The sequence below is a fragment of the Protopterus annectens genome, chromosome 4.part1, assembly GCF_019279795.1.
Source record: "Protopterus annectens isolate FY-2018-M chromosome 4.part1, PAN1.0, whole genome shotgun sequence".
Classification (NCBI taxonomy): domain Eukaryota; kingdom Metazoa; phylum Chordata; order Ceratodontiformes; family Protopteridae; genus Protopterus; species Protopterus annectens.
In genome coordinates this window covers 497,921,854-497,939,554 of record NC_056734.1, presented here as the reverse complement: position 1 = coordinate 497,939,554, position 17,701 = coordinate 497,921,854, and the positions used below count along the sequence as shown (strand labels likewise).

Here is a 17,701-nt window from a genome sequence, read left to right as displayed (position 1 = left end):
GAAAGTTGGATGGTCACAGTTCAGTCTATTCTCCTTTTTCTTGGCAAGGACAACTGGATGTACTCACTAGTACGCATGCTGAAGGTCTAGCACATAAATATTAACAGATGATGATCATCGTGTTTCACTGTTGCAGTCCTAACTAATGGGTTATCTGGCTCCCGGTAACCCTCGAGCGGCCAGAATACCAAAGGTAAGTAAAAATTACATCGGCTGTCATCTGTTGTAAAGGACGTCCGATATAAAAGGGGGCAACCGACATCACTTCCTCAGTCTTCCTTGCCACGGAGCCCGAAACAGAAGCTTTAAATGCACGAGTGCCGGTCGGCAGTTTACCTTTGTTGGTTTCCGACTACAAGAGTTGAAGTCTACTACAGCTAAGTAACCTGTTGGGGATCCTCTTTTCTTGCCTTAACGAAGGTCAGAAAAGGTTAATAATTGCCTTACCTGTGGAAAGCAGATTCCCCATAGAAGTTTTTATTCCTATTGCATTATTTGTTTAGGCCTTGACCACAGTGTTCCCAATTGTGATTTTTGTGCCTCCTTTAATCCACGTACTATCCATTGTTGGGCTAAGATTTTGGCTAGGCATTTCGGAGTTTGGCCTAAGTTCGTTCATATGGCATCCGCCAGTCTTCAGTCTTCGGATATTCTGAAGAAACATAAGGATAAGGACCGCGACAGGCCTCAGAAAACTAAGTCCTCAGATGATAAGTTTGTTGTCAGTCAGGCAGGAGCCAGTGAGACACTTTCGCAGTCCCTTCAGTCTGCAGATGTACAACTGCAGGCCTAGATCGAGTCCGAGTCCCTTAGGCCTTTGCCCTCCAATTTGTCTTCCGATCTGTTGCCGGTCGCCTCTTCTGCTGGAGCCGGAACCGCTAAGCTCACTCCGGTGTCCGAGGCCTCCGTTTTGTGTCTTGACAGCAAACTTCTTCGACTTCTGCTGCACCTTCAGCGGTTGCCAGGCCTCCCGAATCCTTCAGGCTTGCAGGTAAATCTCTCATTCATAAGCCTGTGAAAAAGCAGGCTTCAGTTCCTTCTCGTTCCCCTCAATCCCAGATGGTTAAAATGACTAATGATCTGTTAACTCTTATTAGGGGTTCTCAGCCTTCTCCTTCTAAAAGGAGTAGGGATGTATCTCCTGAAGTTTTGTCCTGTTCAGGGTCTGTTTCTTCCAGCATTTCTGCTGATGAAGAGGAATTTTCTCAGACTTTTTCTCCTTTTGAAGATTCAGATGCAAAGTCCATCCCTTCGCCCTCTCCTCCAGAGGATTTCTCTTTTGGTGACACTTTAAATACCCTCAGGGAACAATTTAAATGAGAAAGTCAGGATTATCCCCCATCTAAGAAACGGATTAGGGAGTTTCTGGATTTACCTCAACATAAGCCTCTTGCTATTCCCCCCTGTTTTGGAAGTTGTTGATGTTTTTCTGGAAAATTCCTTGTCTCAAAATTCGGTTCCTCCTGCTTTCAGGAAACCTGACAGGTACTACAGAGTCCCTGATTCTCATCTGTTTCTTTTCAGGACCCCGTTGGTGGATCCAGAGATTATTTCTCAGGGCCCTAAAGAGTTAAAGCCACTGTTACCAGGAATCCTGTTCCTTCTGACAGGGAATCTAGGAACATAGATAGGTGGGGCAAGAAAGTTTGTACCTCTGCCTCCCTAGCTATTAGGGCTACCAATTGTCTTTTTCATATGCTGAAGTACCAGCAGCACACCTTGGAGGCTGTTTAGTCCTAGATAGCAAGTGTACCTCTTTTGGCAGAAAGTAAAGACATGCAGGATTTGCTGAATTCAGCCACTCTGGTCAATAAGCATTCTTTGCATTGTGGTTTTGACATCCTTGAGGCCTCCAGTAGTGCTACGGCTACTGGATCTGTTATTAGAAGGCACGTTTGGCTCAGAGAACAGCCTCTTCCAGAACCTGTCAAAGCTAAGCTTTTGGATGTACCTTTGCATAAAGACAATCATTTTGGCAGCAAAGCTGAGGAGGTACTTAAGAAGATGGAGGATAAGGCCATGTCCATGCAAGCTGTTAAGGATTTTCTGCAAGTTCACCCCCCTCGCTTTAGCAGGAATTATCCTTCCAAGAGTTGGACCTTTCCTGATACCTGCAGATAGAACCGTTCCAGGACTAGAGGTTACAAGTCTTCTAGGGGGCAGGCGGCTACCCCTCACAGGTCTAGGCGGTGGCAGGCTTCCACTTTAAGGTGGGAAGCTCCAAGCCTGCATCTCAATCAAAACACTCTCATTGACATTTTACAACTGCTGCCTGTTGTTGCTTGCCTGGAGAGTCCTTTAGGGGAAAGTTGGCCTTTTTTTCAGATGTCTGGGCCACTATCACAGACGACAAATGGGTGCTCAGAACGGTGTCCCTAGGGCACAAGTTTTCTTTCTGCACCTTTCCAGCTTCCAAGGGATTCCCAGACGTTCCTCCAAATCAAAGGGCAGAAGCAGAAAAACAAATTTTGTCTTTGTCTCATCTGGGAGCAATAGAATCAGTTCCTGCTCTGCAGGTAGGCCAGGGCTTTTATTCCAGGCTTTTCCTAGTTCCAAAAAAAGAAGGCACCTGGCGTCCTACCAAAGATCTTTCCATTCTGAACTCTTTTCTAGTAATTCCAAATTTCAAAGTGCTCACTTTGCATCAGTTGCTACCAGTGCTAGAAAAGGATTCCTGGCTGGTAACCTTTCATCTCAAGAGGCTTATCTGCACATCTCTATCAGGGAAAGCTGCAGGCAGTAACTTCGTTTCAGAGTGGACAAGCAACATTATCAATTCTCTGCGTTGCCCTTTGGCTTATCTTCTGCTCCCAGAGTCTTCACAAAGTGCCTGGCCCCAGTCATTGCTTTTTGCAAGCAGAAGAAAATTCAGATTTACCCATACTTGAATGACTGATTTAAGCAAGTTCTCAGGAACAGCTACTATAGGATCTGGAATTCGTAAAGACTCTTCTCTCTTCCCTGGGTTACACTCTCAATGAGGAAAAATCAAAAATGGTACCATCCAAGGAGATAACATTCCTGGGAGCGAGTCTGAACACAGCCGCCCAGATGATATGTCTCACCCAGGAGAAGCAGACAACTCTTTCAGTTTACTTCAAGAACTTGGCAAGCCTGTCCCAGCTCCCTGCAAGGAAATACCTGCAAGCTCTTGGATTTATGGCATCTTGTATTCTCATGATTCCATATGCAAGACTGCATATAAGGAAATTGCAATGGTACCTCAAGAACATTTGGTGTCAATACACATAGGGCCTGGATATGATGATTCCTCTGCTTCCATCTCTGCAGATGTAGTTTCTTTGGTGGGCAGCAGCCTGTCTGCAAAGCAAAGGCATGCCTTTTTGACCACCTCCTGCCACTCAAGTTGACTACAGATGCATCGGACTATGCCTGGGGAGCACACCTGAATGGCAGATGCATACAGGGACATTGGAACGCCCAACAGATGCACTAGCACATAAATCTAAAAGAGTTGATTGCAGTTCAGCAGGCCTTATAGCTTTCAAGCATCTTCTTTCTCCAGGGACCCTGCTTGTCATAACAGACAACACCACAGTCATGTGGTACATTAACAAGCAGGGAGGGACTCACTCTTACCCCCTGTGCAGACAAAGTATGAATCTTTGGTCCATGGCAGCATCCCTGGACCTGCATCTCCTAGCTCAGCTTCTTCCAGGAAGGCTCATTGTTTTGGCAGACCAGATGAGCAAACAAACCCTGGATCCTCACGAGTGGCAGCTGAACAGAGTAGTCTTTTACAGCATCATTCAGCGTTGGGGCACACCTCAGGTGGATCTTTTCTCCTCCCCAGACAACCATCTTCTACCTCTCTTTTGCACCAGACAGCGGCACAGCAAAGCCTGGAGAGTGGATGCTCTGTCCTTCCCTTGGACGTTACTATCAGTTTACGCCTTCCCTCCTCCTCCTCCTCTTCTTCCCAGAGTGTTATTGAAGATCAGGGACGAACAACCAAGGACTATTCTCATAGCTCCGGACTGGCCAAGACAACATTGGTATCCAGTGCTTTCCAATCTCTCCCAATTTCCTCCTTGCCATCTTCCTCTGAATCCAGATCTTTTGGTTCAGGATGGGGGAATCATTCTGCATCCTCATCCTCAGTCCCTCCATTTGGCAGCATGGCTCATTGTATGACTTCTTCCTTATCTTCTTCCCTTTCCCAGCAGATGGTCGATGTGCTGAGGGAGGCCAGGAGGCCTAGCACTAGGAGGTCCTACGCTGGCAAGTGGGAAAGGTTCTCTCGTTGGATGCAGGCTAGAGGGGAATCTTCTGCTCAGCCAACCCTTCTTCTGATCCTGGAATACCTGGCTGAATTGCTTCAGGGTGGTCTTTCTTTTTCCTCTATCAAGCTCCATACTTCAGCTATTTCTGCTCATTGTTCTTTTGAACAACCCATTTTCTCTCATCCCTTGATGAAAATGTTTCTCAGAGGTGCTTGCAACTTAAAACCTCCCAGAAGGGCACCTACTCCACACCGGGATCTTAATTTTGTTCTAGACAAACTCACTCTTCCTCCTTTTGAGCCAGCTGCCACTGTAGATTTAAAGTTTCTCTCTTGGAAGATTGCTTTCCTCTTGGCTATAACTTCAGCAAGGAGGGTTTTGGAGCTGCAAGGTTTGATGACTGTAGAGCCTTTTCTTATTTTCCATGCAGATAGGTTCTCTTTGAGAACCAGTCCCTCCTTTATGCCTAAGGTGGTTTCTAGTTTGACTCTTAATCAGTCCATACACCTTCCTACCTTCTTTCCTAATCCTCAAAATAGAGGTGAAAGGATCCTGCAGTCTCTTGATGTGCACAGATAGCTCAGGTTTTACCTGGACAGGACTAAAAACCTTTGGAAATCAGCACAGTTATTGGTCAGTTTTGCCCCTGGAGCTTAGGGTAAGGCTATTTCTAAGCAAACCATTTCCAAGTGGATTGCACATTGTATCACCTTTTGTTATTCCTTATGGCAAGGTTCCTCCTCAAGGAGTTAGGACCCACTCAACTAGAGCAGCTTATAGGTTCATAGATTAGTACTAAGCTAACTGCCCTTGCGAGTCATTTTAAGCCTAGCCAATTATCCCTTGTGAGACTCAAACCATGCACCTTGTGTTTGTAAGGCAAACACCTTAACCATTAGGCCACCCTCCCAACCCTTCCACTTCTGCAGCCTTTTTAAGGGGTGTCCCTGCTAAAGATATTTTGGAGGCTGCCACATGGTCTTCTGTTCATACTTTCACAAAACATAATTTCCCACTGTTTTCCAGAGCTAGGGCAGGGTTTGCCACTGCTGTGTTGCAGGGCATTATCTCCAACCCTTGATTCCATTGGTTCCTCCTCCCTTTTCTCTGGGCTTTGGTAATCAACCCATTAGTTAGGACTGCAACAGTGAAACACGATGACCATAGTGCAGTTGTGTACACTTACCATAAATGTAGATGTTCGATTGTATTTACTGTTGCAGTCCTGGTTTCCCTCCCTCCTTCCCCCTTTTTTGGTCCTCTCCTATTCTCTTTTCCTGAGGTACAGGCTAAATTGGATATTATTTGCCAAAATTGCTTTTGGTTTAAGCTTATTTCTGGGGGCTTCTGACTGTTACGGCAAGAAAGACTGAGGAAGTGATGTCGGCTGCTTCCTTTTGTATCAGACGCCCTGATGTCCTTTACAACTGACGGCAGCCGATGTCATTTTTACTTACCTTTGGTATTCTGGCCGACCGAGGGCTACCGGGAGCCAGATAACCCATTAGTTAGGACTGCAGCAGTGAATACACTCAAACATCTACATTTATGGTAAGTGTACATAACTGTACTATCCAGAACTTCTGGCTGGGAGACAGTCATTACCAGTTCAGAGTTCTGCCCTTTGGCCTCACCACAGCACCCAAGGTGTTCACCAGATATATGGCAGTAGTATCAGCTCACTTGAGGCAGCAAGGATTCCAGGTGTTTCCATATTTAGATGACTGGCTCATTAACTCCCCAGCCAGGCATCAATTAATAAGAACAAGAGATCAGGTTCTCCAGACATGTTCTTATCTGGGGTATAACCATAAGTTATGACAAGCCTCAGCTGAAACCAACTCCGGATTTGGATTTCAAAGTAGCACTGTTCAACCCAAAGTCAATGATAACATCACTGCCTCCCTCAAGGGTTCAAACTATGAGATCACAGGTCAGAAAAGTAATCTGCAGTACCAAGATTCCAGCTCACTTGGTCCTTCAAGCTCTAGGATCAGTATCAGTGTCAATAACACTAGTAGCATTAGCCAGATTTTACACGAGGATTCTGCAGTTGATGCTAGCAGTACAATGGTCGATACTTTACCATGTCAACTTTGATACAAATCACTCATATATGCAAGAGAGATCTCAGGTGGTGGATTTAATCAGATCAGGTTCTACAAGGCAGTCCATTCGTTCCCCTCAGCCCAAGGCTGTAGTGACCATGGATGCTTCTCAGTTGGGGTGTGTGGGGGCATTTTCTGGGGAAAACAGTCAAAGGCACTTGGTCCCCCAAAGAGGCCAATTTGCATATCAGTGTTCCAGAGATGAGAGCAGTGATTTTAGTGTTGCAGGTCCTTCAGGACCTTCCTTCAGAGATTAGTGCAATTCAAATGGACAATATGTCAGTAGTTTGGTACATCGACAAACAATGAGGAACCAAATCTTACCCCTTGTGTCGAGAAGTGCTCAGAGTGTAGCAGTGGGTGATCTCATCCAACCACTTTCTCATAGTAATGCACATTATGGGGAAGTCCAGTGGGATAGCAGACAAGCTGAGCAGGTGCATTCTTCTACCTCACGAGTGGTCTCTCAACAAGGACATGACGGAAATGAGTTTTTGTTAGTGGGGCCAGCCTTGCAGTCTTTTTGCTTCTCCCCTAAACAACAAATGCAGCAGGTACTTTGCCTTAATCCTACCAGCAGGGTGAATTGCCGAGGGATGCTCTACTCCACGATTGGCCACCCCCAGACTACTATCCACCTATCCCGTTAATTCCGAAATTCCTGCAGAAAATTGCCATGTTGAAGAGCAAAGTCATCCTCATTGCACCTAATTGGCATTGACAGATTTGGTTCCACTTCCTTTGGCCTCACTCACTTCACCAACCTTGGGTTCTTTATCTGACTCCAGACCTGCTTTCTCACCAAACAGGCATGATCCATCCAGACATATCAGACGTCAGGCTGATGGCCTGGCTGTCCAATTCCATTAGTAGCCAGACATCCTATGCTGTCGTCCCTTGTCCAACGTATATTTTTATGATCACATAAACCTTCAACACGCAAACTCTATTCCAGAAAATGGAAAAGATTTTTGTATTGTGCACATCAAAATCATATTTAACCTCTTTCAGCTCCGATACATAACATCCTTGAATTTTTGGCCCTAATTTTTAAAGAAGGAGCTAGTTCTACCATTAAAGTTCAGTTAGCAGCGGTTTCAAATTTTCACATTAGATTAGAGGGTTCCTCTGTGACCTCTCATAAATTGTGCAAAGCTTTTTTATGAGGCATTCTTCTTTTAAGGCCTCCTTGTAAAGACCATACTCCCCCATGGGACCTGAATCTGGTCCTGCAGGCACTTATTCATTCCCCTTTTGAACCAGCAGCTGTGTGTGACCTTAAATATCTTACTTGTAAAACAATTTTTCTAGTAGGCATTACTTCTGCTAGACAAATTAAAAAAATTCAAGCCCTGTCTTCAAAACCTCCATACTTGATTTTTCACAAAGATAGAGTTATATTATCCTTTCTTCCCAAGGTGGTGTCAGAATCGAATATCAGTCAGTTCATTAATTTGACAGTTTTCTTCCCCAGTTTTACTAACAAAGGCGAATATAAATGTTAAATTTACTAGACATTCACAGACAGTTACGTTTTTACCTGAATAGAACAAAAGACATAAGGAAAACAGACCAGTTTTGTCCCCTTTGCAGACTTAAAATTGTGAAAAATCAGTTGCCAAAGTAACTTTAGCCAGATAGCTATCTGATTGTGTATATATATATATATATCTATATATATATATATATATATATATATATATATATATATTAAATTGGGTGTTACATTTCCTCAACCAGTAGTATGAGCTCATTCAGCTAGATCCATGGCAGCATCTTATGCTCCATTCCTCTTAATATCCTCTTATTGTATACCAATGGCTGTAAAGTCTACAGTCTGTCTGCTACTACTCTGTAATGTCTCTTTTGTAAATTTTCTTCTCTCTATAAACTTATGGAGTTTTTCTCCCCAGGACTCTGCTGAAAACGGACACTTGTTGTCCAACTGAACTATCCTGGCAAACAAATGTTAAATAAAATAAAATAATAAATCTTCAGGTTTTCTTTCCAAGAAGTCCATGGACAACATATGTGCAGCAGCTACTTGGGCTACTCCCCATACCTTTGTTACTCATTACAAATTGGATCTGGTCTCCAGAGGTAGAGCATCATTTGGTTCAACTGTGCTCAGGAGTATCCTTCCTTGAGTCCGCCCAGGATTTTAGGTAGCTGGGAGACTCTATCCCATTAGTTTACGATAGAATGAAAATTGACAACATCATCTAAAGAAGTTATGTGCTCACCATTACGTTCCATCTGTGGTGTTCATTTTCATTCTTCCTCAACTCCCCACTCACCAACCCCATCCTTTGTAAACTTCTGGAAGAATGAGTTTTGAGTGAACATCGCTGTCCTTTACATACAGCTCCAGATGTAGACTTTCTATATTTGACTGCATGTGTATTTTTTTCTTTTCACCTCCTTTACATATATACAACATACATATATATGTAAAAAAGCACACCAAGGTGCCAAAAAATCACCAGTAAAAAGTCAAAGGTACCCAAAGAAGGGAAATCCAGCCACAAAATGAATAAAAAACAACTTTATTCCAACAAACCAAACCACATTAATGTTTCTTAACAAACTCCACAAATATGTTTTTGTTTAAAGTACTTCATCAGATGCATAATTTTGTCCCCATGTCTGGAACATCCCCCTCCAGTTTGTTGGCCTGTCTCCACAGTGTTTGTTGTAAGAGGTATTTCCAGCTACCCTCTGTGATGCAGTTTGTCACACACCACATGAAGTCCTGCCAGAGGGTGGTTGGAAATACCTCTTACAACAGACACTGTGGAGACAGGCCAACAAACTGGAGGGGGATGTTCCAGACATGGGGACAGAATTCTGCATCTGATGAAGTACTTTAAATGAAAACATATTTGTGGAGTTTAAGAAATGTTAATGTGGTTTAGTTTGTTGCAATAAAGCTGTTTTTTTATTCGTATTCTGGCTGGATTTCCCTTCTTTGGGTACCTTGGACTTTATACATATATATGTATATATTCATTTCTTTTCTGCCCAAGTCAGCTAACAAGATTTGAGGTACTTGTGGGTGGTGCATTATGGGTAAAGGAGAAGCTCGAGGTTTTTAGGTTCCCATGAACTTTAGAAAAGGCAGAGTTGGATCTGAGGGATCAGATCCAAACCCATTAGTTGAGGAAGAATGAAAATGGACAATAATACAGATGGAACGTTATGGTGAGTACATAACATTTTCTTATGTTACACTCACCATGGAAAACCTCTTTCTGGTCATGTCAAAGCCCATTCCACCAGGCACAAGGCAGCTACCCCTGCATTTTCCAGTGCTTCTACACAAAGTATCCGAAAAGCAGCCACCTGGAACTTTGTGCTTATCTTTACAAAACACTACCATATGGGCATCATCTCAAGAGCTAGAGCAAGGTTTGCTACAGCCGTTCTGCAAAACCTTATTTCCTAAGGGACAACAGCTTCTCCTACCACTCTTCCACTAGTTTTGGGAGTCCTCCCGAGAATCAGTACTGTGGCATTGACTGCAAAGAACATAGTACGGTTGAATCACACTTACCATAATTAAGTATTTGAGTATGTTGCAGTACAATCTCTCTCCCTCCAACCCTTCTGTCTGCTGACCCTTTCTTACTCACCTTTGCTGGGCGCAAGGGAGAGAGGAGACTCTTGCACATAGATAAATCATTATCCCCTTCCCCCATACTTGTATATTACTACTCTAGCTGGGGAGGCTGTGCTGTCCACAGGCATTAGACTACTTGTACACTGCTTAGAAAGACCTGAAGATGCTGCTGATGGACAACTTTCTTATACCCCTATATCCAGACATCAATCAGCTAAGGGAGATGTAAAGACTCTGGAAATCTGGCCAGTTGTGGGCTTCTGCATGGCAGAAAGACCCAAGAATCAGTACTGCAGCATTGATTTACTTGAACATGTACACTTATGGTAAGTGTGACACAAGTGTACTTTCTCTCCTTCCTTCCCCTGTTGTCTTCCTTCTCCCTTGGTTTGTGGTAGGTACACATGTTACACTTTCATCTTTACCTTCTGTGGCTCAGGTTCACCCCTTCAAAAAGTAAACTGTCCTTGCAGTTGCATACTTGGGGTGGCTTTTGATTACTCTCTTCCACCTGGGGTGGGTCATCTTTGGATAGTTTATGACCTGGTTCCAAGGAGCTTTTCCTGTTGCTACTGATGACAAGAAAAACCTAAAGATGGTTTTGGCTGACATCCTTTTATACCACCAATGCCATGATGTCAATAATTGGTGGTATCCACTGGGCCTAGAGGAGGGAAAGGTGAAAGCTGTGGTATTCAAGCCAGCCATTAGGCTCCTGCAGTCAGGAAGCCCAAGAGTCAGTAATGCAACAATGAATATACTCAAAACTCTACACATTTATAGTAAGTTTTTACACAACTGTACATTGACTGGTATGTAGCAGGGTCCAAACTTCTGTGCCATGGACCTGATTTTATCTGTTATGTTTTTCACAAGCATCAGAGGCATTGTAGGATCTACCCACATTTACTTATGAAAATTGCCATTTAATCTTTCCAGTCATCATAAATGTTTACTTTAATAGCATAAACCAGGGTGAAAGAGCCTTCCATAGTTTGGGTGTTCACATTAAACTATTCTGCCTGAAGCAATGAGTCCATACATTCACCAAATTACAAACCGACCTCAAACATATGATAAACACAAATCCAGATGAAAACACATCAGTCCAAGGCAGCCGAATAAGGCAAAGTTTTAACTTGTTGCTTTCTTTTAAACAATCCTAAACTACTTCAGAATAAAACCCAATGAACACTGCATGACAATGAAATGCTAGAAAAGTCATAAGAAAATCACATGATCAAATACATTTAAAAATCAATTAGTTTAAAACACAGTACTAAAAATACATTTATACAAACTACATTGATAAAACAAAAGTTTTTTCTTATCATAAAATAACAGTCCTCATCTTTAATACACTGCTGATAGAAATTGAGTTATTTAGTCCTGGACAATCTGTTACATTGAAATGAATCTACCAGAAAAGTTCACATGCCTCTATATGAGTTTTCCAGTCACTACCCCTCATGGGCTTTACTGCCTTTCCCAGGATAAATTTAAATTGCACATTGGCAGGAAATAGTGTGCTTATGTAAAGCATTTGTTGCGTAATGCATCTTACTGCTGTGGGCATGATAATAAATATATTTCTTCAAAATGTGTTCAGTCTTTCCAGTGCAGAAAACGCTGTAAGAATTACATTTTGCACATAAACAAAGTTTCACAAGAAAAATTCACTTTACAATTTACCACAAATTCGGGGGGGGGGGGGTGGCACGTGAACTGGGTATTGTGCATACACTCCATACTTTAACATCCTGTAAGCTTTTTTTTTTTACTTTCAGTTGGGGGGTGCACTTCAGAAAATTCTTGATATTTATTCTTTTTTTAAAAACAAAATTAATTTGGTGTTCCAGTTTTGTTTTGTAAACTAGATCTGCACTTAGTATGCCTTTCTAATTCTTAGTAAAGATGTTTGTAACAGGGGAAGCCAGGTGGGAAGCCAGGTGGGAGTAAGATAACACAGAAGTTCCAGAGGAATTTTTTTTTCTTTTTTTCATTCTTAACTTTTGTATTTCTGTCACTGCTCATGGTTAATTATTCGCCACTCTCCAGTAATACTTGACTTTATCTACCATTTCTGTCATTCAAAATTTGCAGTTCGGTACTTCTTAAGTCAATTGGATACTGTCATTCTAAAAACATCTTTAAAGTCTGTAACTCCTGCTGGAAACATAATTCACTGGAGGTCATTCGTGACACTCTCTCCATTTGCCCCTTTGCTGTACTAGTCTTTGATTTGTGTGGATGGTAAAATCTAAGTAAGAATTGGAAAAAGTTGGCTTCTGCTTTATTACTGATTTAAAACAATTCTCTGTAAGATTTTTGTAGATGGTCATATTGAGGTAATTCACAAAATCAGATCTCCGTTGTGTAAATGTTTAAAATTCTGTTGTAGTGTTCGAAAATTCAGTAAACTTAACCAAGTGTTCTGGTCTACCTGTCCATATAAAAAATGTCATCTAAAAAACTGATCTATATCCACAAATGTTGAAGCCACTCACTTAACAAAAATGTACTTTTTTTCCCATAAGTACATTGTTATGTTGACATAAGGTGGGGAGTAGCTTGGCCTCATAGCAATGCCAGTTCCCTGTTTAAAGTACTCACCCTCGAGTAACTAATTGTTTTCAAGCAGTATGAACTCCAAAAATTCACTTAAATCAATCAACTCCACTGGAGTGTGGAATACAAGAAAAGGGGTTAGTTGCATCAGTTGTAACAAAAAATTACAGCCTATCCAAATCTAATTTGGCTTATGGCTTTTAAGAACGCCAGGGATCTTTCAAAACATGACATTTGTCATCACAAAACTGCTTTAACCTGTGTTCATAGTACTTTAGTGCAAGTCTCAGTGTCAGACTTTCCTGAAGCAGTTATGGGTTTCAGTAGTGGGTCTACAAGGACTTTGGTGATATCAAAAATCCCTGGAGTAACAGGATGGTCAGTTTGTAAGAATAACTTAGATGAAATAAAGTTTTCCAACAACAGATCATAATGATGTGTGTCAATGTGTCTGTATGCAATATTTACTTTGATAATGACAGATTGGTACCTAGAAGCTTCTATTAACATTTCAGTCATTTTCCCAACATAGTCTTGGTATTCCATAAGCACAACTGATACTATTAAGCCTGTTCCATTTTAAGGTGGATAATAATCTACAGTCATCCCTGGACAGGCTATAAAAATGTTTGCTTCTCTTCCTTTGTGCCAAAATACACATCTTTATCGCGCACACCATAAACCAACAAGTGGAAATTCAGGTTGGAGGAGATTAAACATTCCATATGATCATTTTTCAAGGTATTATCTTGCTGATCAGCTAAGACTAGTTCCAAGTTATTTTTACACACTAACAATTTCATTTCCTTAATGCAGTTGACCTCAGAGAAGGGCATCATAGAAGCAAAAGTAAACCCTTTTCCAAAAATATCAAAAAAGGCTGGAATAATTTACATAGTATTGTAGTTAAACATTTTCAAACCACCTCTTTCAATAAGAACTGCAGTCTGGCTTATATACATTGTCCTGGTACCCTTGTTCTCTGGTTCCTCTTTCCTGTTTTCTGGTGTGAGTTCCTTCCTAATCGGTAGAATTCCACCCTGATGGTTCTAGTTGTAGCCGCTGACTGCTATCCATTCTGATTTCCTTAATTGGAAATCCTCTTTAAAAAAAAAATAATAAAAAAATTCTTTCCACCCTCACCACCCCAGGCTTACACCCCTACCTTTACAGATTGTACTCATTTAGTGGGTGAGGCATACTGGAGGTAGCACAGGCTAGGCATTTATTTCTGGTCTAGAGAGTAACATCATAGCTTACACTGTTAGGAGACATGTTTCACCCCAATGAAAGGGAGCTGAAAAGAAAAATAACTGAGATGGAAATAATAGAAGAGAGTTTTCTTGTCATACGTCCACTAAGGATGGCTGTGATCACAAGTCAGTTGATATCAGTATGTGTTTTTTAGGGAATACTTGGCCCTCATCTCCTGTACAAGACTGCTGGCATGAGTCAAAAGAGGGCTGTGAATTACCCAGGTGTAGAAGCTCAACATTAAAAGAAAAAGGTATGTGCAAGGCAGGGGAAGATTTCTTGTGTTTCATGCACTGATGAATCACTACTAAGATAACCTAGTGCTGTGTGTTATGTTTCATATGTTGTGCTACATGCATAATTCTAATGTGCAGCTTATGCATATTTTTCAAAGTCTGTATTTTTGGATTTTTATACCTTTATATTCTACATAGAAACTGTATTTAATTCTTGCTAATAATACTTCACCTGTATTAAACCCTACTTTTTTTTTTTTTCCAGAATGTGTGTTTTATCACACCCCAGTTTTTATATCAGTTTTCCTGTTTATTTTCACAACAGGTAAGTATAATGTTACTTTTAAAACTGATGCATATTTTGTGTTGCAGGTCTGAGTCACATGTTTTTAGGAATCTTAACAGATATGCTTTATTAAAATTGTTCAATATTATTTTGTTGTATAAATTGGATTTGGTTTTGGTTATGTATTCATTATAAGTATGCTTGACCTTGCGATGCAGGTATCCTTTCAAGAATGGATTTAACATTCTGTTGATAATTTAGAGAGTAAGTGGCTTAGAGAATGATTTCCAGGGCTATTGAACAGTTGACCACAGATGAAAATGCGTGTTCGTATTATTTTCTCGAACATCGAACTTGAAACCGCAAAATTTGAAATCATTGAACGTCCACATAAGTGATTTCTTTCCTTGGAAAATAAATCGTTTGGCCATCCTCGTCAGTTTGCCATTTTCCCCACTGTAGTGCGATGTTGGAGTTGGTATATTTAGTTGGAGGGGGTGTGGGGAGCACAGCCTCCCATGTTGGGGAGTGTGGGGGCTGCAGCCCCCCCCCCGTTGTAGTGTTTGTGGTTATTTGTTGGTGTTTGTAGGGCAAGCAATTTCTTTCCAAGAGAAAAAATTCGCTTATGTGGAGGTTCAATATTTTGAAAGTTCACAGTTTTAGGGTCGATGAAGAGGCGTTTGATGGAACGCTTCTTCGAGGAAATAATGTAGACCCAAAAATGCTGTTGAGAATTGATTTCCTGGAGATTGGAGCTGTGATGCTTGTACCTTTTAGCACTCCTTATTCCTTTAAAAGACATCATATCTGGCAGTTGGTGCAGAGGTTAAAGTTGTGAACTATAGTTCTTGTGATACAAGGTTTGAGTCCTTCAGCCCTCATTTCCCTACTGTGTGACCATGTGCAAGTCACTTAACCAGACATTACTCTTGGGTTGTCCATGAAAAAGGGACTCTGTGTTCAGTGGGCCTACCTAGTTAACAAGTAGGTATTGTTGTTGTTATAACCCGCGGTGGTGGTGCTGCGGTAGCGTTGTCGCCTCACAGTAAGACGCTGTCCAGTTCGATTCTCAGCTAGAGCGTCTTCTGCGCAGAGACATGTGTGAATGGGCGTACCTTCGTTGAAGGTTGTGCGTCAGGGCTGGTAACTCGGCACGTAAAAATCAAACTACCAATCATTAGCGGACTGGAGTTCAGATGTGGCGACCCCTAACCGGGAAAAGCCGAAAGAGACACCATTATTATTATTATTATTATTATTATTATTATTATTATTATTATTATCATCATTATTATAATAGCAATAACCAAAGACTGGGTGTGGTATATTGAAGATTTACATACGGTTGGTGTGGTTTAATCACAAGGGTGAAGCCAGAGTGATTAAATAAAGCCAACTGTGGGTAAATCTTCAATATATCACACCATGGAGTCGGTTATTGCTATTTTACAATGACATTACTTAAGAAAATAATTATTTTCTTTTCTTAAATAATGTCTTTGTATAACAGCGCCATTGTGGTGTTCTGCTTCTGCTGCATATCCTATTACCTTTTTTGATGTACTGCGCAGGCATATGAGACTTGCGTTACCGCACTTACCCCAGTACATCAGTGCTTTGAAAAGAAAGCAATAGAGAAAGGAAGGTTTCGGGCACTTGAGGGGTGGGAGAGAGACAAAATGGAGGAAATACAAGGAAAATCAGGTACATTTCTTTTAAGTTTGAATAACGTACTTGATTTTCCTAGTATTTTTTGCGTCTTGTCTGTCTCGTATGTCCGTACTGTCTGGATTTCTAATTTTATGTATTTATTTTTGTTTAAAAAAAAATTTAAAAGTTACAGTATATACCAGTGGAAGAAAGTCCAGGTGACCGGACCATTTTCCATTGGTATATGCTCAGATTTGCAACAGGCACGGTGGTTGGATTGACCAATCAGCATGCTACTTTTTGAATGTTAATGGCCATTCATTGTATAATTATCATCTTACGATGGCATGGCCACCATTTTTACAGATTTTGTCAGAGGCTGCAACAGTGCTGTTACTTAGACTTACTGTAGCTGGATGCTCAAAGGATTAAGCCTTGTCATCTAAAAGCTCCACAAAAGGTACTCAGATTCTGACGTGTGGGTTGCTGATTGGGGTAGGAGGAGTTTGAGGCTTTTAAAAGAAATCTTGTCAGGGAGAATTCTTATAGCAGTATTGCAAGATAGCTTCTGCTTGCTGATATTAGTCACGGTCCATCCTGTTTTGTTCAGCACTTTATGGTGTCCTTGAATGAGTGTATTGCTTTATTTGTAATGCTGCTGTTGTGGTTTCTTTTGTTACATGCTTCATTTAAAAGCAATTCAAGCCCTCTCAAACTTTTTCTTGTTGCTTCTTTGAAACTTTTCTATCTCTTAACTTTGTTTTCAATTTCCATTTAGTTTTGCTGGCCCTTTGACCTCATTTTAGGTCATTAATTGCAAACTATTTTTCATATATTGACAGAGGTTTATTGTTTGTATTTTCAGAAGTTAGTATGAAGTTTTTGAATAAATGGTCTCCTCTTACAGATGATCAAGTTACGATCACTTTAAAACCATCTGCTCAAACACAAATGATTAAGAACATGTCAACCATAGACCATCTGCGTTGGGCAAGCTCCCCTGCATCCTTTGTGTGTGTGTGTGTGTGTGTGTGTGTGTGTGTGTGTGTGTGTGTGTTTTTTTGATGTGTGAATTTTAACCCCAGCATCACTATTGGAGATTGTAGAAGCTTATCAGTGTAGCACACATTAAGCTTGCAGAAACGGTGCTTTTTCAGTTTCTCATTGCTTGTGCATATGTTTGACCTGCTCTGTTCGAGCAGTTGTATCCTGATCAAGAAACTCTTTTTGCGCCCCCACAGGACCAAACCCAGTGGCTCCTCAACCTGCACCCAGTTGATCCAGTTGCTGGGCAGTACAGATTTCCCAGGCAGGCGAGAGCCCTACAGCCTATTGCTTAGGAATCCCATTGAGCTCAGTTGCTCACAACGAGAGTCAGGTTGTAGGGAGCAGGCCAGCCTTGTTGATCCTGCAAGACCCCCTACCCACTTTCCCAGCCAGAAGTATAGCTGTGGAACAAAGGAGTTAGCTGCCCTGGGTGCAAGGGGCTAGGGCTAGTACTTGTATTCATTTTTGCTGGTATAAAAATGAAATTCCAATAGACCTGAGGAGTGAAACGCTTGCTTTATGTTTAAAATATCTCTCTTGTTTATTTAGCATAGATGCCAGATCAAAGAGTGGACCTTTTTTGCTCCTCATTTAGAGATGAGGGATGGGAACATAGGACTTGACACTCCTCCTCCTTAATGCAGAGCAGACTTTTTTTTTCCTTTGCTCCTCAACTAAGAGTTCAGAGG

At 41.4% G+C, this 17,701-nt stretch overlaps 1 protein-coding gene across 3 annotated transcripts in view; it reads left to right on the top strand.

Moving 5' to 3' along the window:
• The window catches only part of ATP11B (ATPase phospholipid transporting 11B (putative)), a 2,792,721-nt gene that overhangs the window by 1,683,274 nt on the left and 1,091,746 nt on the right, over positions 1 to 17,701 (top strand). For all 3 annotated transcript variants that reach the window (XM_044070307.1, XM_044070308.1, XM_044070309.1), the window contains exon 23: positions 14,295 to 14,354. In XM_044070307.1, coding sequence (XP_043926242.1) covers positions 14,295 to 14,354 — 60 coding nt within the window. The remainder of the gene's footprint in view (positions 1 to 14,294; positions 14,355 to 17,701) is intronic.